The sequence below is a fragment of the Sciurus carolinensis genome, chromosome 6, assembly GCF_902686445.1.
Source record: "Sciurus carolinensis chromosome 6, mSciCar1.2, whole genome shotgun sequence".
Classification (NCBI taxonomy): Eukaryota; Metazoa; Chordata; class Mammalia; order Rodentia; family Sciuridae; genus Sciurus; species Sciurus carolinensis.
The window spans coordinates 32,151,829-32,176,030 of record NC_062218.1 but is presented as its reverse complement, the minus strand read 5'-3'; the positions used below and the strand labels follow the sequence as shown (position 1 = coordinate 32,176,030).

General features: G+C 36.4%; 1 protein-coding gene across 1 annotated transcript in view; it reads right to left on the bottom strand.

Annotated features, from left to right (window-relative positions):
* Positions 1-24,202, bottom strand: part of Wdr70 (WD repeat domain 70) — a 329,962-nt gene that overhangs the window by 273,210 nt on the left and 32,550 nt on the right. The window contains exon 5 of the mRNA XM_047556126.1: positions 23,432-23,627. Coding sequence (XP_047412082.1) covers positions 23,432-23,627 — 196 coding nt within the window. The remainder of the gene's footprint in view (positions 1-23,431; positions 23,628-24,202) is intronic.

The following is a 24,202-nucleotide window of genomic DNA, read 5'->3' as shown; positions in this document are numbered from 1 at the left end:
ATAGACAGGTTTAGGTGAGGAAACAAATATGTTGGGTCAATTAATTTCTGTGGGGTTAAAAAAAAAGCTGAAAAATATTTGCTGATTATTAAATGCTTCTTATTCAAATTCTTTTATGTAGTAAAAAACTTTATATTCTTAATATTCAGACACATCTTTTCCTAATTTTTGTTGTTGTTCTTGTTGTGAAACATTATCCCTTTCTTTTTTTCTTTTTTTTTTTTTTTTTTTTTTTTTGTGGTGCTGGGGATCGAACCCAGGGCCTTGTGCTTGCAAGGCAAGCACTCTACCAACTGAGCTATCTCCCCAGCCCTATCCCTTTCATTTTTAACCCTTAAAAATGCACACTATTAATCTGTTATAACAGTTCTGATTAATTACTTTTAAGTTACAGCCAAACAACTCCAATAATATTCTCACTTCTATATAGTCCTGATCATTTCATTTATATTTAATTGGCAAAAATGCCTATATAAGCCAGTCATGGTGGCACACACCTATAATTCTAATGGATCAGGAGGCTGAGGCAGGAGGATCACAAGTTCAAAGCCTCAGCAACTTAGTGAGATCTTAAGCAATTTAGAGAGACCCTGTCTCAAATTTTTAAAAAAATGTTGGGGATGTGGCTCAATGGTTAAGTACCCCTGGATTCAATCCCTGGCACCAAAAAATCAAAATAAAAAATATTTAAATGTCTATCATATTAGTAATGTGACAGCTGTCATCTCTATTTCATTCCTCATTTTAAAGAGAATATCTCTATTGTTCCTTAATTATTGCAATCCTGATTGCTATGAGGGAGCATAAATTATTAACATAGTATGAAATTTTCCTTTTAGTTTCATTTTTAAATGCTTTTTATTATAAACTATTTTTTCAATTACTTTTTGCTACCTGTTAAAATAGATGACCTTAATAAAAGTAGGAAACATTGAATACTTTAAATAACAGACACCATTCTAAAGATTCTGCATGTATCCATTCACTCATTTAAAAGGTCCACAGAATTTGAGTTGATAATAAGTCCCATTCTATAGAAGAGGACAGACAGACACAGAGAGGTCAAAATTTGCCTAAAATTAAAGTTTTAAGGTAAAAGAGCCCCATCTGGCTCTGGAACCTACTCTCTTAATCACTACTCTATGTTGCCTCCCTGTATGTGTATTTTACTACTGTTCATTCGCTAAATGACTATTATAGTAGTCCAATCAAAAATAAAGCTGAGAAGCCAGGCATGATGGGACATGCCTGTAATCCCTGCGGCTTCAGAGGCTGATGCAAGAAGATTACAAGTTCAAAGCCAGCCTCAGCAACTTAGCAAGGCCCTAAGTAATTCAGTGAGACCCTGTCTCTAAACAAAATACAAAAAAGGGCTAGGGATGTGACTCAGTGGTTCACTCACCAGTCCCAAAAAAAAAAAAAAAGAGTGAAAGCTAGAAGTGCAACCTATGTTAAAAGTGGCCTGGGATAGTAGAAATAGAGACAAAAAGGTACAAGGTTAGTACATGCTTTGGAGATGAAGCTAATAAGACATTAATTAATTAGAAATTGGATATGCAGTAGGAGAAAAAGAAAAACAAATGATAGCAAATAGGTTTGTGGGCACCCTACAATGAGTACTTAAGAGTTCTATTTCCTATATTTTATATTAATTTTATGTTTGTCAAATTTTGCCTTTTCTCTTCATTCTAATTTATGCTTTCTTATAACATATCACGTTATTAAATCATTTTTGGAGCATGTAAAATATAAATAAGTTTATTCACTACTACTTAAGATTTATTCTAGCCATCTACAGTGGTGCATGCCTGTAATCCCAGTGACTCAGGAGGCTGAGAGAATAGGATCAGAAGTTCGAGGCCAGCCTCAGAAATTCAGTAAGACCCTCTGCAACTTAGTAACATCCTGTCTTAAAATAGAAAATAAAAAGAGTTGGGGACATAGCTCAGTACTAAGGTGCTCCTGAGTTCAATCGCCAGCACACACACACACAGAAAAAATTTTATTCTATATTCATGCTCAATATTGTCCTGCTTGAATTTTCTTCTTTATCTATTCTAGATTTTTAAGTTTAGATCATAATTGTCATTAAAGGATACTTACTATAATATCATTATTTCTAATTATAGGCACTGTTTATGGGCAATGTAAAAACCCAAAAGGTATAGAAAAATATACGGCAGAAATAAATATTATCCTACAATCGAGGAGCAAGCAATGTGAATACTTTGCTCCAAACATATCATTATCAGAATTGTTGAAATCATACTGTCTTTTCTGCTTTACATGCTTTCCTAAAATACTAAAATATTTTTAAACACGTTCAATGATTTATATATATGACTCCACTACAATTTAGTTGTCCTTCTCCCTATTATTATTTTTATTTGTATTATTTCCAATTATTTTATACCTTCTGACATGGAATCCTGCCATCAAGAGAAAGCTCAGAAGAAACCTAATATAAAACAAAGCTGACCTGGTAAAAAACTGATATGGGGACCCAGTCACCACACCTCACTCTCTGACAGTGTTCCACGGAACACATTCTGAAAACCACCACCAGAAGTAGTACTGTGGTGAATATCTTTGTGCAGAAAGCTTTGCCCAAATGTTTTCTTCTTTCCTCAGAAAAGAGTTCTAGAAAAGATATTAATGAGTTTAAAGGAAATCAATATTTTAAGGCTGATATTCAATATCAACAATAAAATAATTTTTAAAAAACAGTAAGTGCCAGTGCTTACAGGGTCAATTCCTAGATCTTCAGAGAATATTATGGCTATGATTTAACAAGTCTAATTCAAGCCTGGCACTGAAAAGATATAAAAATGAATGAGATTCAAAAGTCCAGGAGCCTACAGTCTTTCCTATGCGGTGAAAGCAATCAAACACTAACATTTCACATATTTGGGAAGAAAATGTTTTATATAAAATAACAAAATAAATGTTAACTCTGAGCTTTTGGGGAGGAAAAATACTCTTATAAGTTTTGTGTGAAAACTTCAAAGTGACTTCACTATCATAGAGAAACAGAACACCAATTTTACATCCTTTTTAAGAAAAAATATTTTTTAAACAATAGCACATGAAGACCGTAATATACAAAGGTACCTTAAATACTTAAATTATGACCCCAAGTGTGGTTATTTAAGTAAGTAGCCACAACAAAGAGGTGCATCAGAATTAATGGTGGAACCATTTGTTAAAACACAGGTCACAGGAGTTCAGGGAGGGTCCCCCCTAGTTATACTGAATTGATCTCCAAAGTGCAGGACCTAAACATGCATATTTTTAAATTGCACCAAAGATGATTCTTGTATTTCAGTTAAGAAATACTGGGTTAAAGAAAGTTTGTTTTAAAAAATATTCCCATTAAATTTAACAATACTTGCTGGAATATTTAGTCCCTCAAGTATGTGAACTTGGCTGCTTCCCCATTAAGCAGAATGGTTCTCTAAAGAGGTACATTTCTTTGCAAGTTTCTGAATAACAAAAAACTCCCCAGAAGTTCAGTTACCATTTTGTTATTTTATTCAGAAATGCACAGAAGGAGTACTGCCTACTGTGGTGATTTATTTTCCCTAGTTTAGAGAATAAGTACTATTATTTGCAAATGACTTGTATTACTGATAGTTTAACCTTAGAAAGAGGAAAAAAGATTAAAACAGAAGATCCCAGAGGCAAAGGGTCCAATTAAGTCCCTACAACAGAGTTTAAGCAGGAGAAACCAAAACACTGTTTGATCTCAGATGTTTTCAATTCAGAATGCTGTTGGAGCTTAAAAATGGATGTTTCCTGGACTATTACTCAGCCACAAAGAAGAATGAAATTATGGCATTTGCCAGAAAACGGATGGAACTGAAAACTATCATGCTAAGTAAAATAAGCCAGTTCCAAAAAACAAAGGCAAATGTTGTCTCCGATAAGTGGATGCTAACCCATAACATGAGAGGATGGGAAGGGGAAGTAAAGGAGCTCAATGGACTACACAAAGGGGAATGAAGTGAAGGGAGGGGGGATGGGAATGGTAAAGACAGTAGAACAAATCGAACATAACTTTCCTATGCTCATATATAAGTACACAACAAGTGAAACTCCACATCATGCACAACCACAAGAATGGGATCCTAATTAGAATGGGTTGTACTCCATGAATGCATAATATGTAAAAATACATCCTACTATCCTGTATATCTAAAAACAACAAATAAAAAAGTATTTTTAAAAAATGGATGTTTAACAAGGAGTTAAAAAGCTGGATCTGAAGTTAAAATGAGATGGGGCCATATCTCCAGTTGCTCTGAGTGGACAGGAGTAATGAGAAAAGAAAGATGGAAGGAACTCTACCCAGGCCAAATATAAAATAAGGTAGGCAAGCACAGATCCTCAGAAAATGCTATGACTGGAGTACTGTAAGGTTATATGAAGCAGCAGAGAAATAAAATTGTAAGGTATAAAGCCGCTCGCCTTTCCCGTTACAGGAATTTCCCGCCTCCCAACCACTTGTCAATCTGCCTTCCACCCGCCTTTTCCGTTACAGGAATTTCCGGCCTTCCCACCACCTGTCAATCTGCACTCTGCCCGCCACTTACGTTACAGGAATTTCTGGCTTACGCTGCCGCCATCTTGCTGCCTCCCACTTTAGGTCCTAACATGCTACTGGCCTGCAAGAATTCTCCTCTGTGATTGGTTCCTCCCAGCCCGGGAGATTCCAATATCTGGGAGAAGCCACGCGCCATGTTTCTCTTTCGCCCCTTCTTTTCTCCCTGAGCAGACCACATGAATAAAGTCCCTTGTATGAGACCTCGTGTCTGCAGAGCGTTTTTCTGGGAGCTATTGGTGTGCCACAACTGTCCCTAACATGTGGTGCTGTATTTTTGCATTTTTTTATTTTTCCTAACAATAATAAGCACTATAAGAGCAAGGATTGGTCTGCTTTGTCCACTACTGTATCCCCAATGCCTAGGAAGTGCCTGACTCAACAAGTGCTCAATAAACATCCAGTCAATAAACCATCAAAAAAATGGGCAGCAAAAAAAAAAAAGAACCGACATAAGCAGCAAACCAAAAGTATAAAGAAACATGAAAAAGTTTTGAAAAAGAGGTTAATAATACCCAATATTGCAGAAGTTGTAGAATGAGATCTGAGAAAGGGTCTCTGGATTTGGTTATTTGGATTAATCACTGGGGAATCTCTGAGAGAAGAGTTACAATGAAAAGGGAAGAAGGTGACAACAAAGACTTAAAGAGAAAATGTATGATGGCAAATGTAGTCCCTGTTTTTGAGGCATTTGGCAATAAGGAGAAAGAGGAGATGGAACAGTAACTTGGAGAAAAAACAGTTTCAGGAATATTTTAGTAAGTTTGCAAGCTTTGAGGTAACAGTAAATAGTAAGGCAAAGGCTGAAAACAAAAAAAAAGTGGGAGGGAGGGACATAAAAGATAGATGGTGATGAAAGCAAACATAAGAGAAAAAAAGAAGAAATCAAGGGCACTATAAAATGGCTAAACCACAATAAATAAATGGAATAATTCTGATATACCCCAAATTGTAAAAGTATAACTAGCATCCTGATAAAACAATCTCTTGATTGTTTTGAGGTATTGCTGAGCAATACCTCCAAGTGATTTCTTAGAAATAACTGTTTCTTAAACAGTTACACAAGTACTAGACCCTAAGTCCAACTGAGAATAACAATCAACAAAAAATATAAGGCCAAAAACATTTAAATTCAGTGTTTAAATATAGGCCAGGGCTGGGGTTGTGGCTCAGTGGTAGAATGCTTGCCTAGCATGTGTGAGACACTGGGTTCAATCTTCAGCACCACATAAAAATGAATAAAATAAAAATAAAGAGGGATACAAGATGGCGACTACAAGGAGGCTAGTTCCTTGTTGCTCCGAAACTCGAGTTTCAAGCAGAGGATATCTGTTTCTTGGTGAGGCAGTTTTTGCTGCTTATCGATCCCCTGCTGTTTACCCCATTTGTCTACTGCAATCACCGGCAGTCAGCCAGCGTACCGACACCTTTTTGAGTGCAGATTGCTCACTGTCAGGCGCCTATCATCTGCCATTTGCCTGCCTCTTGCCTGTCCACCACCTGCCTTTCACCTATCCATCACCCACCACCCGAGGTTCACCTCCTGATCGTTCGACAGCAGTCAACAAACTGACCACATGCCCTGAGTGGAGCACCAGCTGCCTGCTGTTGCCTGGAAGTTCACTGCCACAGTACCTGCAGGTTTGGTTACATGTGGCTGCCGCCATTTTGAGACAACAACCAGGCCCTGTAGGACCTCTGGCAAGACTGACTGCACCCCGTCACCAGGATCCCTCAGCCTGACTGATCATTCCCTGCCTCTGAGTCCCTCACATTGACTGACTGCTCCCCACAACCAGGACCCCCAGACTGATATCTACGCCCTATTACCAGGACACCCAGACCAACTGATTGCACCCGCCTCCAGGATCCTGCAACCAGACCGACCACACCCTACCTCCAGGACCTCTGCCTGAACAACCGCACCCCGCCTCCAGGACCTCCAGTCAACCACGCCCACTCCCCAAGCTGCAGCTCCCCATTTCCCAAAACACTTGGAAGCCACAGTGGCCATCCTGGATAGTCCTGAAAGTCGTAGCTCACATCTTTAGGTGGGGCAAACTCATCCTGAGACTCCTGCTGGAGACTGGAAGCTCATTCTCAGGTACCTCTCATACATAAGGCTACTGAAGACTGCGAGATTTGAATACTATATGACTGTTATACTGTAGATTTTCTTTTTTCTCTTTATTGAAAAATTTTAAGTTTTTATTTCTTTACTTTTCTCACTCTCTTTTCCTTTTTTTTACCTGTTCCCTCAGTCTCTTGATCTCCCTTTTCACATATTAACAACCAAATTCTTTTGATTACACGCTTACCCTTTCTAATATCTAGAAATCAAATCTATTTGTTATACTGAAGATAATAATTGAACTCATTCTTTTTATTATAATATTGTTAATGTCCTCATAGGGGCTATTTGGTCTAGGGTTGCATACTGTCTGAACTGGGCACAGTTAATATTGATCTTCCCCTTAAAGAAAAGGTTTTGGAAACCTATAGGGTCACTATAAGCCTATAGGGGGGAAACTGCAATACCCTAGATCTGCACTGCTAGAGAGGAAGATACATGAACAACATGAAAAAACAAGGGAAGAAAATGATCCAAACAATCTAGATTCTATATTAACAGAATCTAGTGACAGTATGTTAGAAGAAATGTCAGAAAAGGACTTCAGATTATACATGATTAAGATGATCCATGAAGCAAAGGATGAGATAAGAGAGCAAATGCAGGCAATGAAAGATCATACCAATAAGCAGTTGAAAGAGCAACTGGAGAAAGCAAAAGATCATTTCAACAAAGAAATAGAGATTCTCATAAAAAAAAAAACCAAATGGAAATCCTTGAAATGAAGGAAACATTAAACCAAATAAAAAACTCAATGGAAAGCATCACCAACAGATTAGACCACTTGGAAGACAGAACCTAAAACAATGGAGAATATTAAAAATCTTGAAAATAAAGTTGTGCGAACAGAGAAAATGGTAAAAAATCATGAACATAACCTCCAAGAACTATGGGACATCATGAAAAGACCAAATTTAAGAATTGTTGGGAATTTAGGAAGGCACAGGGATACAAACCAAAGGAATGAACAACATATTCAATGAAATAATAGCAGAAAATTTCCCAAGCCTGAAGAAAGAAATGGAAAATCAAATACAAGAGGCTTACAGAACACAAAATGCACAAAATCACAACAGATCCACACCAAGTAACATTGTAATGAAAATGCCTAACATACAAAATACAGATAGAATTTTGAAGACTGCAAGAGAAAAGCATCAGATTACATTTGGGGAAAAACAATACAGATATCAGCAGATTTCTCAGCCCAGACTCTAAAAGTTAGAAAGGCCTGGAACAACATATTTCATGCTCTGAAAAAACATGGTTGCCAACCAAAAATCTTCTACCCAGCAAAACTAACCTTCAGATTTGAAGATGAAATAAAATCTTTCCATGATAAGCAAAAATTAAAAGAATTTACAAATAGAAAGTCTACACTACAGAATATTCTAAACAAAATATTCCATAAGGAGGAAATGAAAAACAGCAACATAGGTCAGCAAAGGAAGGGACTACCTTAAAGAAAAATCCATTCAAAGGTGAAACCAAGCCAAGTTAAAAACCAAAAATAAGCCCTAATGACTGGGAATACAAATCATATCTCAATAATAACCCTGAACATTAATGGCCTAAACTCATCAATCAAAGACATAGAATGGAAGAATGGATTAAAAAGAAAGACCCAATAATATGCTGCCTTCAAGAGACTCATCTCATAGAAAAAGACATCCGAAGACTAAGTTGAAAGGATGGGAAAAAACTGCCACGCACATGGACTCAGTAAAAAAGCGGGGGTTTCCATCCTTATTTCAGATAACTAGACTTCAATCCAAAGTTAGTCAGAAGGGTTGAAGAAGGATATTTCATACTGCTTAAGGGAACCATAAATCAGGAAGACATAACAATAGTAAATATTTATGCCCCAAACAACAGTGCATCCATGTATGTCAAACAAATCCTTCTCAATTTCAGGAATTAAATAGACCACAACACAATAATTCTGGGTGACATTAACACACTGCTATCACCACTGGATAGATCTTCAAAAAAAAACTAAACAAAGAAACCATACAACTCAATAACACAATCAATAACTTAGACTTAAAAGGAATATATAGAGACCACGGTGCGATTCAACATGGCAGACTACAAGGTGACTGCATCTCCTGTCGCTCCAGAACCCAGGATTCAAGAAGGGGAGGCATTGAGATACTCGGATTAAAACAGAACCACGGGGTGAGTCTCCCCACCGGATGAAGCTTAGCCTGGGCGGCAGGCCCGGATAGGGACACCTTCTCAGAGCAGGGCAAGGCAGCTAGAGTCTTCCCCAGGTAGCCCTGCTCCCTCCGGCAGAGGGCTCCTCCCACACGGCCAGCTTCTCGGAACAGGTCCCCCAGTGAGAGCCTTTCTGCACAGAACCAGCTCCAAGTCCCAGAGCCAGCGGCTAGCTCCGGCCCGCAGGCAGCTTCAGGTACCAGGACAGGGCAGCCAGGGACTTCCCCAAGCAGCCTTGCTCCCTCCGGCAGCAGGCTCCTTTCACGGTCAGCTTCTCGGAGCAGACCGCCCAGTGAGAGACTTTCTGCACAGAGCCAGCTCCAAGCCCTGGAACCAGTAGCGGGCTAGGGGCAGCTTTCTTCGGAAGCACTGCATTATCAAGTTCCTCCAAGACTTCAGGCTACTGAAAGCTGGGAGGTGATATACTGGAAAACTACAGTGACACTATAAACCAATAGAGGAAATCTGTAATATCTCAGAGTCCCACTGACATCTGACCAATATGTGAAAACAAGGGAAGAAAATGTTCCAAACAAACCTAGATACTATATCAACAAAACCCAAAGACAGCACAGCAGAAGAAATGTCAGAAAGAGAGTTCAGAATGTATATAATTAAAACAATCAGGAAGCAAACGAGGAGATGAAAGAGCAAATGCAGGCATTGAAGGAGGAGATGAAAGAGCAAATGCAGGCATTAAATGATCGCACCAATCAAAAGTTAAAGGAGCAAATACAGGAAACAAAAGATCATTTCAATAAAGAGTTAGAGATATTGAAAAAAAAAACGAACAGAAATCCTTGAAATGAAGAAAACAATAAACCAAGTTAAAACTCCATAGAAAGCATAACCAATAGGATAGAACACCTGGAAGACAGAACCTCACATATTGAAGAAAAAAAAATTAACCTTGAAAACAAAGTTGAACAAACACAGAAGATGGTAAGAAATCATGAACAGAATCTACAAGACTTATGGGATATCATGAAAAGGGGAAATTTAAGAATTATTGGGATTGAGGAAGGCTTAGAGAAACAAACCAAAGGAATGAACAACCTATTCAATGAGATAATTTCAGAAAATTTCCCAAAACTGAAGAACAAAATGGAAAATCAAGAACAAGAGGCTTATAGGACTCCAAATACATAAAATTACAATGGACCCACAACAAGGCACATTATAATGAAAATACCTAACATACAAAATAAAGACAGAATTTTAAAGGCTATGAGAGAAAAGAACCAAATTACATTCAGGGGGAAACCAATATGGATATCAGCAGATTTTTCAATCCAGACCCTAAAAGCTAGAAGGGCCTGGAACAAAATTCTTTAAAACCTGAAAGAAAACGGATGCCAACCAAGAATCTTATACCCAGCAAAACTTACCTTCAAATTTGACGATGAAATAAAATCCTTCCATGATAAACAAAAGCTAAAAGAATTTACAAAAAGAAAGCCAGCATTACAGAACATTCTCAGCAAAATATTCCATGAGGAAGAGATAAAAAACAAAGAAGCAAATCAGCAAAGGGAAGAACTATCCTAAAGGAATTGTCAAATAAAAGAGGAACCAAGTCGTGTCAAAAATAAATAAATAAACAAAATGAGACAAATGACTGGGAATACAAATCATATCTCAATAATAACCCTGAATGTTAATGACCTGAACTCATCAATCAAGACATAGACTGGCAGATTGGATTAAAAAGAAAGATCCAACAATATGTTGCCTGCAAAAGACTCACCTCTTAGAATAAGATACCCATAGACTAAAGGTGAAAGGGTGGGAAAAAACCTACCACCATGCACATGGATTCAGCAAAAAAGCTGGGGTACCCATCCTCATTTCAGATAATGTGGACTTCAAGACAAAGTTAGTCACAAGGAATAAAGAAGGACATTTCATACTGCTTAAGGGAAGCATAAATCATCAAGATATAACAATCATAAACATCTATGCCCCAAACAGTGGCTCATCCATGTATGTCAAAAAAATCCTTCTCAATTTCAGAAACCAAAGAGACCATAACACAATAATACTAGGTGATTTTAACACGCCTCTCTCACCACTGGACAGATCTTCCAAACAAAAATTGAACAAAGAAACCACAGATCTCAATAACACAATCAATAATTTAGACTTAACAGACATTTATAGAATATATCATCCAACAAAGAGTGAATACACTTTCTTCTCAGCAGCACATGGATCCTTCTCTAAAATAGACCATATTTTATGCCACAAAGCTACTGTTAGCAAATACAAGAAGATAGAGACACTACCTTGTACTCTATCAGATTATAATGGATTGAAATTAGAAATAAATGACAGAATAAAAAACAGAAACTTCTCCAATACCTGGAGATTAAATAATACACTATTATATGATGAATGGATAACACAAAACATCAGGAGGGAAATAAAAAAATTCTTAGAAGTAAATGAGAACAAAGACACATCATATCAAAATCTCTGGGACACGATGAACGCAGTACTTAGAGGAAGATTTATTTCATGGGGCGCATTCAACAAAAGAAGTAGAAATCAACAAATAAACGACTTAACACTACAGCTCAAAGGCCTAGAAGAAGAAGAGCAGACCAATACCAAAAGTAGTAGAAGACAGGAAATAGTTAAAATCAGAGCAGAAATCAACAAAATTGAAACAAAAGAAACAATCGGAAAAATTAACAAAATAAATAGTAGGTTCTTTGAAAAAATAAACAAAATTGATAAACCCTTAGCCACACTAACAAAGAAAAAGAGGGAGAAAACTCAAATTACTAAAATTCGGAATGAACAAAAAAACATCACAACAGACACGAGTGAAATACAAAACATAATTAGAAGCTATTTTGAAAATCTATACTCCAACAAAACAGAAAACCTCGAAGACATCAACAAGTTTCTAGAGACATATGAATTACCTAAACTGAACGAGGAGGATATACACAACTTAAATAAATCAATTTCAAGCAATGAAATAGAAGAGGTCATCAAAAGCCTACCAACAAAGAAAAGTCCGGGACCAGATGGGTTCTCAGCCGAGTACTACAAAACCTTTAAAGAAGAGCTCATTCCAATACTTTTCAAAGTATTCCATGAAATAGAAGAGGAGGGAACCCTCCCAAACTCATTCTATGAAGCCAATATTACCCTGATACCTAAACCAGACAGAGACACATCGAGGAAAGAAAATGTCAGACCAATATCCTTAATGAACATCGACACAAAAATTCTAAACAAAATTTCAGCAAATCGCATACAAAAATATGTTAAAAAGATGGTGCACCATGATCAAGTGAGTTTTATCCCAGAGATGCAAGGTTGGTTCAACATCCAGAAATCAATAAATGTCATTCACCAAATCAACAGACTTAAAGTTAAGAATCACATGATTATTTCAATAGATGCAGAAAAAGCATTCGATGAAACACAGCATCCCTTCATGCTCAAAACACTAGAAAAAATAGGGATAGTGGGAACATTCCTTAACATTGTAAAGGCCATCTACGCTACGCCCATGGCTAATATCATTCTAAATGGTGAAAAACTGAAAGCATTTCCCCTAAAAACTAGAACAAGGCAGGGATGCCCTCTTTCACCACTTCTATTCAATATCATCCTTGAAACTCAAGCCAGAGCAATTAGACAGACCAAAGAAATTAAAGGGATATGAATAGGAAAAGAAGAACTCAAACTATCCCTGTTCGCTGATGACGTGGTTATATATTTAGAGGAACCTGGAAATTCCACCAGAAATCTTTTAGAACTCATAAGTGAATTCAGTAAAGTAGCAGGTTACAAGATCAATGCTCATGAATCTGATGCATTTTTATACATAAGTGATGAATCTTCAGAAAGAGAAATTAGGAAAACTACCCCATTCACAATAGCATCGAAAAAAATAAAATACTTGGGAATCAATCTCACAAAAGAGGTGAAAGACCTCTACAATGAGAACTACAGAACACTAAAGAACCAAATTAAAGAAAACCTTAGAAGATGGAAAGATCTCCCATGTTCTTGGATAGGAAGAATTAATATTGTCAAAATGGCCATACTACCAAAAGCGCTATACAGATTCAATGTAATTCCAATTAAAATCCCAATGATGTACCTTACAGAAATAGAGCAAGCAATTATGAAATTCATCTGGAAGAATAAAAAACCCAGAATAGCTAAAGCAATCCTCAGTAGAAAGAGCGAAGCAGGGGGTATCGCAATACCAGATCTTCAACTCTACTACAAAGCAATAGTAACAAAAACGGCAAGGTATTGGTACCAAAATAGAAAGGTAGATCAATGGTACAGAATAGAGGACATGGACCCAAACCCAAATAAATACAATTTTCTCATACTAGACAAAGGGGCCAAAAATATGCAATGGAGAAAGAATAGCCTCTTCAACAAATGATGCTGGGAAAACTGGAAAACCATATGCAACAGAATGAAATTAAACCCCTATCTCTCACCATGCACGAAACTAAACTCAAAATGGATCAAGGACCTCGGAATCAGACCAGAGACCCTGCAGATTATAGAAGAAAAAGTAGGTCCAAATCTTCACCTTGCTGGCTTAGGATCAGACTTCCTTAACAGGACTCCCATAGCACAAGAATAAAAGCAAGAAACAATAACTCAGATACATTCAACTAAAAAGCTTCCTCTCAGCAAAGGAAACTATCAGTAATGTGAAGAAAGAGCCTACAGAGTGGGAGAATATCTTGCCACTCATACTTCAGATAGAGCGCTAATCTCCAGAATCTATAAAGAACTCAAAAAACTCTACACCAAGAATGCAAATAATCCAATCAACAAATGGGCTAAGGAAATGAACAGACACTTCACAGAAGATCTACAAGCAATCAACAGATATATGAAAAAATGTTCAACATCTCTAGTAATAAGAGAAATGCAAATCAAAACCACCCTAAGATTCCATCTCACCCCAATTAGAATGGCAACTATCGAGAACACAAGCAACAATAGGTGTTGGTGAGGATGTGGGGAAAAAGGTACACTCATATATTGCTGGTGGGATTGCAAATTAGTGCAGCCACTCTGGAAAGCAGTATGGAGATTCCTCAGAAAGCTTGGAATGGAATCACCATTTGACCCAGCTATCCCACTCCTTGGCCTATACCCAAAGGACTTACAATCAGCATACTACAGAGATACAGCCACATCAATGTTCATTGCTGCTCAATTCACCATAGCCAGATTGTGGAACCAACCTAGATGCCCTTCAGTTGATGAATGGATAAAGAAACTGTGGCATATATATACAATGGAATATTACTCCGCAATGAAGAATGATAAAATTATGGCATTTGCAGGCAAATGGATGAAATTGGAGAATATCATACTAAGTGAGATAAGCGAATCTCAAAAAACTAAAGGACGAATGATCTCGCTGATAAGCGGATGAAGACATATAGTGGGGGGTGGAGGGGTTACCGTTAGGGTTAGGGTTAGGGTTAGGTTTAGGGTTAGGGTTAAGGAAACTGGTAAGAATGGAGGAAGGAAGGACTGTATAGTGGGAAAAGAGGGGTGGGAGGGGTATGGGGGAAGGGAAAAAAATAACAGAATGAATCAAACATTACCCTATGTAAATTTATGATTACACAAATGGTATGCCTTGACTCCATGTACAAATAGAGAAACAACACATATCCCATTTGTTTACAATAAAAAAAACACATATAAAATATTCCATCCATCAACGAGCGAATTCACTTTCTTCTCAGCAGCATATAGAACCTTCTCAAAAATAGACCATATGTTATGCCACAAAGCAGCCCTTAGTAAATGCAAAAAAATAGAGATACTGCCTTATCTTCTATCAGATCATAATGGAATGAAATTAGAAATCAATGACAAAATAAAAAACAGAAATTACTCCAATACCTGGAGTTAATCACTCCAACAATCCATGCCACTGAATGAAGCATGGATAACAGAAAACATCAGGGAGGAGATAAAAAAACTTCTTAGAGATCAATGAGAACGATGATACAACATATCAAAATCTCTGGGACACTATGAAAGCAGTACTAAGAGAAAAATTCATTGCATGGAGCACATTCAAGGAAAGAATAAAAAGTCAACAACTAAAACGACCTAACCTTACAGCTCAAAGCCCTAGAAAAAGAAGAACAGAACAACACCAGAAGTAGAAGAAGACAGGAAAGAATTAAAATCAGAGCTGAAATCAATGAAATTGAAACGAAAGAAATAATTCAAAAAACTGACAAAACAAAAAGTTGGTTCTTTGAAAAAGTAAACAAAATAGACAAATCCTTAGCCACACTAACAAAGAGGAGAGAGAAACTCAAATTACTAAAATTCATGATAAAAAAGGAAATATCACAACAGATACCACTGAAATACATAACATAATGAAAAGCTACTTTTAAAATCTATATTCCAACAAAATAGAAAATAACACAGACATCAACAAATTTCTAGAGACATATGCTCTCCCAAACTGAACCTGGAGGACATACACAATTTAAACAGATCAATGTCAAGCAATGAAATAGAAGAAGCATCAAAAGCCTACCATCCAAGAAAAGCCGAGGACCAGATGATTCTCAGCCAAGTTCTACGAGACCTTCAAAGAAGAACTCATTCCAATACTTCTCAAAGTATTCCAGGAAATAGAAAAGGAGAGAACCCTACCAAACTCATTCTATGAAGCTAATATCACCCTCATATCCAAACCAGACAAAGACACATCAAGCAAAGAAAATTTTAGACCAATATCCTTGATGAATATAGACTCAAAGATCCTTAACAAAATACTGGCAAACCATATCCAAAAACATATTAAGAAGATAGTGCACCACAATCAAGTGGGGTTCATCCCAGAAATGCAAGGTTGGTTCAACATCTGTAAATCAATAAATGTAATCCATCATGCCAAGAGACATAAGGATAAGAATCATATGGTTATTTCAATTGACGTAGAAAAAGCGTTCAACAAAATACAACACCCCTTCATGCTCAAAACACTAGAAAAAACTGGGATAGTAGGAACATACCTCAACATTGTAAAGACTATTTATGCTAAGCTCATGGCCAACATCATTCTTTAATGGAGAAAAACTGAAAGCATTCCCTTAAAAAAAGGAAACAAGACAGGGATGCCCTCTTTCACCACTTCTATTCAACATCGTACCTGAAAGACTAGCCAGAGCAATTAGACAGACAAAGTAATTAAAGGGATACAAATAGGAAAAGAGGAACTTAAGCTGTCACTATTTGCTGATGACATGATTCTGTATTTAGAGGATCCAAAAAAACTCCTCCAGAAAACTTCTAGATCTCATAAATGGATTCAGCAAAATAGCAAGTTATCAAATCAACACTCATAAACCTAAAGCATTTTTATACGTAAACAATGAAACATCTGAAAGGGAAATGAGGAAAACAACTCCATTTGCAATAACCTCCAAAAAAATAAAATACTTGGGAATCAATCTAACCAAAGAGGTAAAATATCTCTACAATGAAAACTACAAAACATTGAAGAAGGAAATTGAGAAAGACCTTAGAAGATGGAAAGATCTCCCTCCCATGTTCTTCGATAGGCAGAATTAATATTATCAAAATGGCCATACTTCCAAAGACACTATACAGATTTAACGCAATTCCAATTAAAATCCCTATGACATGTCTCATAGAAACAGAAAAAGCAATCATGAAATTCATCTGGAAGAACAAAACGCCCAGAATAGCCAAAGCAATCCTGGGCAGGAGGTATCACTATACCAGATCCTAAACTGTACTATACAGCAATAGTAATAAAAACGGCATGGTACTGGCACCAAAATAGACAGGTAGACCAATGGTACAGGATAGAAGACATAGAGACATACCCACATAAGTACAGTACCCTCATACTAGACAAGGGTGCCAAAAACTTACAATGAAGAAAAGATAGCCTCTTCAACAAATGGTGCTGGGAAAACTGGAAATCCATATGTAGTAAAATGAAATTAAACCCCTATCTCTCACCCTGTACAAAACTCAACTTGAAATGGATCAAAGATCTAGGAATTAGACCTGAGACCCTTCATCAAATAGAAGAAAAAGCAGGCCTGAATCTCCATCGCTTTGGCTTAGGACCAGACTTCCTTAACAAGACCCCCATAGCACAAGAAATAAAAGCAAGAATCAATAAATAGGATAGATCCAAACTAAAAAGTTTTTTCTCAGCACAGGAAACAATCAATAAGGTGAAAAGAGAGCCTACAGAGTGGGAGAAAATCTTTTCCACATACACTTCAGACAGAGCACTCATCTCCAAAGTTTATAAAGAACTTAAAAAACTTTACACCCAAAATACAAAGAACCCAATCAATAAGTGGGCTAAAGAAATGGGCAGACACTTCACAGAAGAAGATGTACAGGTGATCAACAAATATATGAAAAAGTGCTCATCATCCCTGGTAACTAGAGAAATGCAAATTAAAATCACCCTAAGATTTCATCTAACTCCAATTAGAATGACTATTATCAAGAACACAAGCAATAATAAGTGTTGGTGTGGATGTGGGGAAAGAGGCACACACATACATTGCTGGTGGAGTTGCAAATTGGTATAGCCATTCTGGAAAGCAGTATGGAGATTCCTCAGAAAACTTGGAATGGACCCACCATTTGACCCAGGTATCCCACTCCTTGGTTTATACCCAAAGGACTTAAAATCAGCATACTACAGTGATGAAGCCACATCAATGTTCATAGCAGCGCAACTCACAATAGCTAAATTGTGGAACCAACCGAGATGCCCTTTAACTGATGAATGGATAAAGAAACTGTGATATATATATATATATATATCATGCAATATATATATCATGCAATATTACTCAGTCATAAAGAAGAAAAAAATTATGACATTTGCTGGCAAATGGATGCAATTCGAAAATATCATGCTAAGTGAAATAGGCCAAGCCCAAAAAACCAAAGGCCAAAGGTCTGATAAGTGCATGACAATATATAACGATGGGGGGTGGCAGTGGGGAAGAGAAGAATGAAGGAACTTTGGATGTTGTAGAGGAAAAAGGGGAGGGAGGGGGTGGAGATGGAAAAACAGTAGAATGAAACAAACAGTATTACCCTATGTATATGTATGATTACATCAATGGCGGAAATATACATTGTGCACAACCACAAAAAAATTTAAAAAAAAATAAAGGTATTGTGTCCATCTACAACTTTAAAAAAATATATATAATATATATAAATGTATATATGCCAAACACTGCTATACAAATTACCTAAAATGAATCATGTTAATTCATCCATCTATATCCCACTATAATATTCACATTCAGGAAGTTAAGAAGCAGATTTCCTTTGCCTACTACCTCTAATTCTATAATTATTTCATCTAGAAGCCTGCAAATATCCCACATATCTGAATCAACATGAGAATACAACAAAGCAAAAAAGTTACTGTTCTTACTCAGAAACTAAAAAACGGGCTGAGGTTACCCTCATCAAGTATCAAATCACACTATCTGAAAATGAAAGCCCTCATTCAAAGCCAAATAATATCTTGGGGTCTAGGAAGGTCACTGCAAAGCTACATTGAGAGCATCAAATTCACAAGTTATCTGCTTCACCCATCATTTCTTCCCTAACTTTAGAAATGCTGTTAATGCTGTTGAGCTGTAAATGAGAAAAAGAAAAAGGAGATATGGAAAAGAACCACAAAGGATTCTAAGTTTTGCATTACCACTTGGTGTACACAATTGAGACAGCTGACACACATTACTGCCTTGCCCTGACCTTAATATAATTTTAGCAGCATTTCCTTTTTACTTAGTTTATAAAAGGCAAATCCTAAAAAGACTTAAAGATTTGTCAAAACAAGGACTTTGGCTTACTTCCCCAAACTTCACCCTCTTTCAGTAGGAAGCAGCTTGGAGATGTTGTCACCCATTTTTCCATAGAAACAGAATGTAGATATTGACAGTGGGGAAATTCAACAGTGTTCTATTTCATGCTTTGAATGCAGCCCTTGCTGCTCTACCACTGCAACTTATTTCTAAAATGGACAAGTTTCTTTTTCTTCCTCTTCCCCTGCTCCTCCCCAATCGCCCCTCTCCCTAATCTCAGGAGAAACAGGATTACCTTTCTTCCCCATTTTAGGCATTTATCTGTCTTTGAGTACACACCCCATAGGAATGAAGTAATCCAGACTTTGGGGATGGTACCAGATCTCAGAAAAGACTATCTCCCAAATTAACAAGTGAACTACAACTCCACAGCCTTTTGAATCATCTGTTTAAAAGCCCCCTGTTCCTGCTGATGGGCAGAATCATAGCCCTTCGGATAGGAATCCCCTGTGTTTCTCCTTTGCTAGCAAACCTTCCTTTTCCTCAAAAACAAACAAAAAAAAAATTTGCCTCCAAAAAGAACCAATGTGCTAGGGTTGTGGCTCAGTGGTAGTGTGCTTACCTAGCACGTGAGTCACTAGTTTGATCCTTAACACCACATAAAAACAAATAATAAAATAATTATTTAAAAAAGAACAAATGTACATAATCCTATAAAACCTAGACAGCTCCTATGCAGTTACCTGATAAGTTTGAATCACAGCTGGGAAAGGCTAAAGCTTACAAATGGACTTCTAAAGCCCTTATCTAGTCATGCCTTTACTTCTCTACAGAGCTAGTGGCACATTGGGTTTACTCACACATCATCTCCAATGAAAAGTCTGATCTTCTCACCAAGTCTCTGTTCTAGAAAAGCTTATTTTCCCATCATTCCATATCTAATCTTGTACCCTATGCCTTTGTTACTTCCCATCACTCCACCTAAACATGATCCCATCATGCCCACCAAAATGTACTCTCTATACACTTACTCAAATTCTATCTCTTCCTGAAAGTAATTCTAAATGCTTTCTGGTTTTCATCTCATCAGCCTCATCTTCCCACTTGGCCCTAGTAAGGAAAACTCAGTCATGCACTAATCACAAGACACCTTCACCAAATATCTGTACTCTCACACATCTAGGCCTTCAATTATTTTCCTGCTGGCAACATCCCTCTTCCTTCCCTTCTCTGTCTCTTGTGAGACTTGAAAATCTACGATCATTAACTCAGACAGCCATAATAAAACACGCCAGACTGGTTAAGTACCCTGACTTAACTAATTTATTTTTCTCACCGTGCTGAAGGCTAGAAGTGCATAATCGAGGTGCTGGCAAATCTGGTTTCTGGTGAGACATCTCTTCCTGGTATGTAGACAACCACCTTCTGCTATGGCCTCACATAACCATTCTTCCTTGCATGGGGAGTGGAGGGTTGAGTATACACTTTTCAGTGTCTCTTCTGATAAGGACATTAATCCTATGGGATCAGAACCTTATAACCTAATTTAACTTTACAGGCCTTATCTCCAAAAAAGGTCACACTGGAGGCTAGGGCTTCAATGTGTGAATTTTGGCAAGACACAAACATTCAGTCCATTACAAAACCCATTCTTGCATTCCATGGTACTCTATGGACTATCCAAAATAATCCACCACATTTTCCTCAAGGTTCCACAGAACTTAATGTTTCCACAGCACTCTGTGACCTAGATACTTCTTGTTTTATGATTGTCCACAAATTCTGTTTAATAGATCAAACTTGTTTATTTTTATTATTCATATAACATGTACTAATTTGTCTCTCCCATTACGATGTTATATTTGTGCATTTCTCCCTGTAATCCTGTAAATTTTTTCTTTATACATTTTGAATCTTTTTTTTTAAACTGGGAATTGATTCCAAGGGTGCTTTACCACTTAACTATATTCCCAGTCCTTTTTACTATTTTTTTTTTTTTTTGCGGTGGTGGTGATTAGACCCAAGGCCTTGTGCATTCAAGGTAAGTACTCTAACAACTAAGCAATATCCCCTGCCCATCCTAGCCCTCTTTATTTTAAGACAGGATCTTGCTAAGTAGCTGAGGCTGGCCTCAAACCAGTGATCCACCGGCCTCAGTCTCCCAAATCCCTAGGATTACAGGTGTGCACCACCATACCCAATAGATTTACACACTTTGAAAATACTGTATTATATGCACAGAGACTGGGGACTGACAATTTTTCCTGGAGAGTAAATTGTTCCTTTTACCATTAAGCCATGTCGTCTTTACCACTGATCAGTATTATGACTTAAAGATTATATTGTCTGAGCATAGCATGGTGGTGACACACGCCTGTAATTCTAGCTACTAAGCAGGCTGAAATAGGAAGATCTCAAGTTCTTGGTGGTCAACATAGCAAGATGAGATCTCTTCTCAAAAAAAAAAAAAAAAAAGATTATTTTGTCTGATATCAATTTTATAACATTAATCAGCTATCTTTTGGTTAGCATTTTTCTGCTATATTCATTTCTATTTCTTATTTCTATTATTCCTCTGTAGTTCTGTAGTGCTAGAGGTCAAACCCAGGGATTAATGCATGCAAAGTAAGTGTTCTATTAGTGAGTTACAACACCTTTTCTATTCCTTTACTTTCAACCTTTCTATGTAATTATATTTTAGATGTATCACTAATAAATAAAATATACCTGAATTTAAAGTTCAATCCAAGTATTTTTCTCTTATAAGTGGCAAATTTGGTCCCTTTACATCTATTGTGAATACCAACATATTTGTGTTTATGCCTACTATCATATCATTTGGTATCCATTTGCCAAGATTTTCCTCTACTTCTTTTTTCTCCTTTCCTGACTTTTATGGGAATAACTGAATTTAATGGCATATCCAAAGAATTACAGTGGAAGTGATGCCAATAAAAAGAGCATATATTTTCTGTGGAAAACTTAAAAGCAATAATAAAAACAAAAAGCGTTGAGGATCTAGCTCAGAGGCACACTTTTGTGCTTAGTCTCACAAAAAATAAAATCTAAAAAAATAAAATCAACTACAGATAAATCTTTATTATCATCATGCAATAGCAATTAAAAACAATGTGAGTTTAGAAACTAGTTTTTTTTATTTTTGTTTTTTGCTATAGTTACTGTTAAGTTTTAACAATACAAATTTAAGTTTCAATTAACACATTTTTACTACTTAATTTAATTTGGAGAACTCCCTGTTAAACAGTCTGCACCACACTTATGCATATATATACTCAGCTATTCAGATTTCCACAATGCTCATAATGGTTCAGAATCATTCAGTCTTACTTTGAGGGTAGTTTTCTATCTCTAACCACTCTTATAACATGCATTTCTGCATTTAAACAGTGGATTCAAAATAAACAATGATTACAAAAAATAAAATTTCAATTCTATTTTCTGTGAAAGCCAGGAAGAAAACAAATATGGAAGATGGCAGATTATATAGGCAGAAGAATTCAAAACAGTAATGTCTGAATGCTTCAATTGTTTTCACCAAAAACATTCTAAAGTAATACATTCTTTAATAACAATGTTTGCCATAGTTAGACATTTTCTCTGATTTTTGCTGAAAAAAACTTCTTAAGTTTTTACCAGATATAATGAAAAACGAATTTTACATTTAAGTGAAAATACTTAAACTGCAAAGATATATTTAAAAGTCACTATAATTTATATCAAAAAAGAATCAACATTGCAATTTGTAGAATTTATAATTTATCAAAATTTTCCTTATGTTTCTTTTCCTAATTTTATGAAGTCTCACACATGTATATATACATAAATGTGTGTATACATACAAACACACATATGTTGTTTTATGTGAAAAAGATGACAAAATTTAAATTAAAAGCTTTAGTTGGTCAACTGTGAACATAAATTGACAAATTTTGTATAGTGTGTTCCTGAACATGAATACTCAAATACCAATTTTGACAAAATCTCTGACAGACTGAAAAAAGTATTTCTTTTCTTATCATTATTATTCATTTCATTTCTTAATTACTACTGAAAATCATTTGTCACATAAAGGAGGTATTAAAAAATCATCTACTCCAAGTGTCAAATATGTACTTTTACAATGTTTCCTTTCACTATTTTGGAGGTTATATATTTTATTTCTAGTCTTTGGGGAATTATTCTTAAAATTATAACTCATACATTGAACTTAAACTAGTATAAAGTTAACAAATATCTCTACTCTCCTCCAACATAATACAAGGATGTCACAATGAATGAATTCCAATCCCACTCTCCCATCTTCCACTTTATTGTTGATGATAATTTTAGATCCAATTTGTTTTTAAATGTCCCCAAGATTTCATTTATACTGAATGCTTAAATAGGCTTAACAAAATGTGATATTAATTTCTTTTTAACACACTATTTTCTGCTCTCCACTAAACTATTTTTTAGTTTTCTTCTTCTTCCTAGGGTTTGTTTAGATTTGTTTTGTTTTGTTTTGTTTTTTAATTCTTATAATTAACAGTTTAGCAGGAAATTGATCTCTATAATATCTTAAAGATGCCACTCCCATAAATTCTTAAATTACACCTGAATACTTACTTCCTCTTCTCCTTCATCTTCTCCTTCATCATCATCTTCTTCTTCCTCTTCATAAAGCGGTGGGGGTAAAGGTCCAAGGATATCTTCCTCCATGAGATTAACTGAGTCTTCTAACATTTTAGGGGGTAAAGGAGGGCCAATTAACTCATCAGAAGAAGAATCAGAACTGTCTTCACTTTCACTGCTGCTGGTGTCCCTAAAAATGAAGAAAAAAGATTCTTTGCCTCTGCTGCTATAAAGTCTTTGCCTCCAGATATACTATATTGTTGGGAAATCCTGCCTCTTCTCTTCTTTTTTTTTTTTTTGGTACTAGATATTGAACTAGGGTACTGTAACACTGGGCCACATCCCCAGTCCCTGTTTTGTATTTTGTTTAGAGACAGAGTCTCCATGAGTTGCTTAGCACCTCAATGTTGCTGAGGTTGGCTTTGAACTCGAGGTACTCCTGTCTCCATCCCAAGTCACTGGGATTACAAGCCTGCTCCACCATGCCCAGCTTACCTCTTCTTAACAACTGAGTTTTTAAAGTGTTTTTAAATTTGTAATTCAAACATTAAATGTATAACTATTATAATTTGGATATGTAATGTCACCCAAAGGCATGACATGTTGAAGGACTGGTACCCAATGCAGCAATGTTCAGAGGGGGGGCATTGGGGAAATGAATGGATCATGAGGGCTCTGATCCCATCAATAAATGAATTCACTAATGAATTCATAGGTGAATGGGGTATTAGAAGGTAGGGCGGCCCAGTTGAAGGAAGTGGGTCA